Below are 3,660 nucleotides of genomic sequence, written 5' to 3' on the forward strand. Positions count from 1 at the left end.
TATTAGAAAGTTTGGCAAGGTCCATTTTTACTTTATTCATTGTGGAATTTACACCTTCTACTTTTGGCTCAATGTTCATGATTAGTGCCTTGTTACTTTCAATGTTTTGTTTTTTTCAGCTGGCTTAACAAGACTTTTACTTTTGATATTTACCAAAGAAAAGCAAGAAACAGTTCAATTAATATTTGATATTTTTTGGTGAATTTCTTTGCTTTACTGTACTTTTATAGGTTTAGTGATTTAATGGTATCTGCTGAATAATGCAGAAAGTTCATTGGAATGTCGCTTTCTTTGTTGTCTTTTTGTTGACTAACAAAACATTTTGAGTCTTTCAAAATAATTTTAATAAAATTATCTTTGGTTTTGAACCATTTAACACACATGTTAATGTTACTAGTGAGCAAATGAGATCACAAATTCACAATTCACAAATTTCCTGTATCACTTCAACCCTCTGTTATAGACATCTCAGAGTATGCTTTTCTTTTGCATTTTCTTCTACTAAGTCGCCCCAAACAAAGTCCAAAACCAGATCTTTCCTTGTATTTGCTTGAACGTACTTTTACTGTAATTGTTGATCACTAGATTTTTCACTCCTTCCCCTTCTTCTGGATCCCCTGCTTCTCTTTCAGTAAGCAGCAATATCCAAATCACTTCATATTTTAACTTGTAATCCGATTCTATCCAATTTTTGCATCTAAATTTCGCTGGTATATTTCCTTGTTACTATTTTTCTGTAATTGTGGTTTTGTTCCCTGGTTGTCCCGTTGTTTTCTCTGTTTTGTTTGAATTATTTTATTTTATTTTATTTTTGTTCAGCTCTATTTTCTCTAAGGAAGGAAAAGGAAAAGGGGTTGAGAATGGAAGAAACTGCAGGGAATGCTGTTTTAGAAGTTGGAAAGGGCTTATCTGCTCCTGTAAGGCGTCAATTTATGTACTTGTACAACTACAAGAGCAACTTTGACGATCTCAAAAAAGAAATTGGAAAGCTCAAGGATGCAAGAGAGGAGGTGAAGCGTAAGGTTGTTGCGGCTCAAAACAACGTGGAAACGATCAAACAGCAGGTTGAAGACTGGCAGAGGGATGTGGATTCCATCATTGTTGAAGCAGAGCAGTTGATTCAAGAGAAAACAAACAGCCGATGTTTCAACTTGATCACCTGTTACAAAAATAGCAGGAAAGCATCGAAAAAGGTGGAGGCTGTAACTGAATTCCTGCAGGAAAAAGAAACATTCATTCATAAAGTTTCTTTTCCTACCACTCGTGAAGACAATATTCGGCTTAAGAACAAAGATTACGAGGAATTTGAATCAAGACTCTCAACTTTGAAAGGTGTGTTGAACGCTGTAGAAGATGCCGAGGTAGGCATTATCGGGGTTTACGGAATGGGTGGCATTGGCAAAACCACGCTGGTCAAAGAAGTTGGTCAGCAAGCCAAGAAAAAACAGCTCTTGGATGAGTTGGTTTTCGTAGAGGTATCTGATAAACCAGACACTAAAAAGATTCAAGATGAACTAGCAAATCAGTTAAGTCTGAAATTTGAGCCGGAGGGAGAAAGAGCAAATAAGTTGTATGCAAGATTGAAGACAGATAAGAAAATCCTTGTAATTTTAGATAATATCTGGGAACAATTAAATTTGGAGGCTCTAGGAATTCCTTGTGGAGATGATCGTGGGGGTTGTAAAGTATTGCTGACAGCAAGAGATCTTAATGTGTTACCGAGTATGGATTCTGTGAAGTATTTCCAAGTGGGTTTTTTAACCGAAGAAGAAGCTTGGAGCCTGTTTAAAAAGATGGCGGGTAATTAAAGTTACAGAATTTTAACATTTTCTTACATATTTTATTATTTTTCACAATTTTAATACTTACATCATAGTCTTGGCCCCTCCAGATCTGTACAAAAAGTTTGATTAATTTGGATTTATGAACATATAAATTTTATGGTTTTACATGGAAAATAAATAAATAAATGTGTCAAACTTCGTTGCTCGATTTCGCTTTATACTTTTTTGTATATCTATCAATATGATAAATGAATATAACAATTATTTTTTTTATCTAAGCACATAATGTACTATTAAAGTTAGCATGGCAAATTCAAAAGTAATTTTGAAACATTTATAACATATGCAGTATATATTTTTGCCCCTTTGACTAGCAATCCAACTCCCCCCCTGCAGGTGATATTGTTGATCAAACAATTATTAAGCGGGATGATCTGCCAAATGACGTATGTAAGGAATGCAGAGGCTTGCCAATCGTCATTACTACAATAGCAAGAGCGTTAAGGAACAAGAGACTTCGATCTCAATGGAAAGATGCGTTGCGGGAATTGAAGATGCCTTCCCCGACAAAGTTTGCAGGGTTACTGGAAAAGGAATACTCAAAGATAGCATTGAGTTACAATTATCTAAAAGGTGATGAACTCAAGAGAACTTTTTTAATTTGTAGTCTAATGGTAAATGATACTACCATTTCTTCGATGATCGCGGCAAGGCCGTCAGCCGGGCGCCGAGACGGCCTAGTGTAGTCGAGGAAACACCTCCGAGCTGATGTCGAACTGCCTTTTTACTCTAGCATATTCCTCGGAGGTGAGAACCGAGTAGACATCAGAGTGCATCCTCGGGAGCTCCCGCGAGGACGAGCTGGCTCCTTCCTCGGGCCTGGATGTTGACGGTTCCATTCCAGTCTGCAACATCGACAGACACGGTCATTCGGGCCTTCGTGTTGTCCCGAGCAGCAGCAAGGGACAAATACTTAAAACCTAGTGGAGATTCAAGCCGCCATCCACGGCTCGAATCCAACAACGGCGTGCAACTCCGGTGGAACACCGAAAAGCCCAACGCCGTGGTTCAACCAAACCCATACAAAAAGAAAGAAAAAGAAAAAGAGGAAAAAACCTTACTCTGTGGAATATGAAGCTGGGGCCGAAACTCGTCCTGGTTGCTTAAAAAACGCCGATTGGGAGGGATGATCTTGGTTGCAAAAGTGTGTCACTCGAAGCGAAAGAGATTTGGTGGCCTCATCTGAAAAATACAAGGTTTTTTATGGATTGCGAATCAACGGTTACCACCCTCGGAACCGAAACGAAGAGTTTCCCCCTCTCCCCGCATTTAATGCGCCACGTCGCGTTAAATGCCGTGAAAAGAGGCGCCATTTCAAACCACATCGCATTAAATGCAGTAATAAGGGCTGTCGGTTTCAAACGCGTTTAAACGGTCAATACTGTCAAAACGGCGTGGGTCATCATAACACGCATTAATGTGTCTGACAAGCGCTGTAACGCATCAGACAGCCTGACAGCGCAGAACCAGGTTCATTGACCTCTGTGCAGAAAAGAGCGCCGTCAAGCTCAGGTCGCAGGGTGAAGATTGTTAGGTCGCTTAGGCAAGGGATCGCGCGAGATCGCGCGAGATCGTGGTCGCTGCGAGTCTTGAGCGGAGCTCGCCCCATCCAGGTCGGAAAGACTAGAACCTTCAGTGTGACTTAGTTTCCAAGGCTCGTTCCACAAACCTTAAAAACTAGGGGGCTCTGTTATGCACGGGAAAATGAAGAGCGACGTGGAAGGGTAGCGTCCGGAGTAACCTGCCCCGTCAGGACAATGTGCGCACGTCAGACCTGCAAATAAACATGGAGTCACACGCGTCCGTTTCTCTGCAG

The 3,660-nt window shown here is 40.5% G+C and overlaps 1 protein-coding gene across 1 annotated transcript; it reads left to right on the top strand.

Annotated features, from left to right (window-relative positions):
• Positions 1 to 432: 432 nt before the first annotated feature.
• Positions 433 to 2,530, top strand: LOC116137128 (probable disease resistance protein At1g51480). Its single transcript, XM_031422817.1, has 3 exons — positions 433 to 710; positions 820 to 1,800; positions 2,181 to 2,530. The coding sequence occupies exons 2-3, from the start codon at positions 861 to 863 to the stop codon at positions 2,528 to 2,530; spliced, it is 1,290 nt and encodes a 429-aa protein (XP_031278677.1). The 5' UTR covers positions 433 to 710; positions 820 to 860.
• Positions 2,531 to 3,660: the final 1,130 nt, after the last annotated feature.

The sequence above is a fragment of the Pistacia vera genome, unplaced genomic scaffold (assembly GCF_008641045.1).
Source record: "Pistacia vera cultivar Batoury unplaced genomic scaffold, PisVer_v2 Contig320, whole genome shotgun sequence".
Taxonomy (NCBI): Eukaryota; Viridiplantae; Streptophyta; class Magnoliopsida; order Sapindales; family Anacardiaceae; genus Pistacia; species Pistacia vera.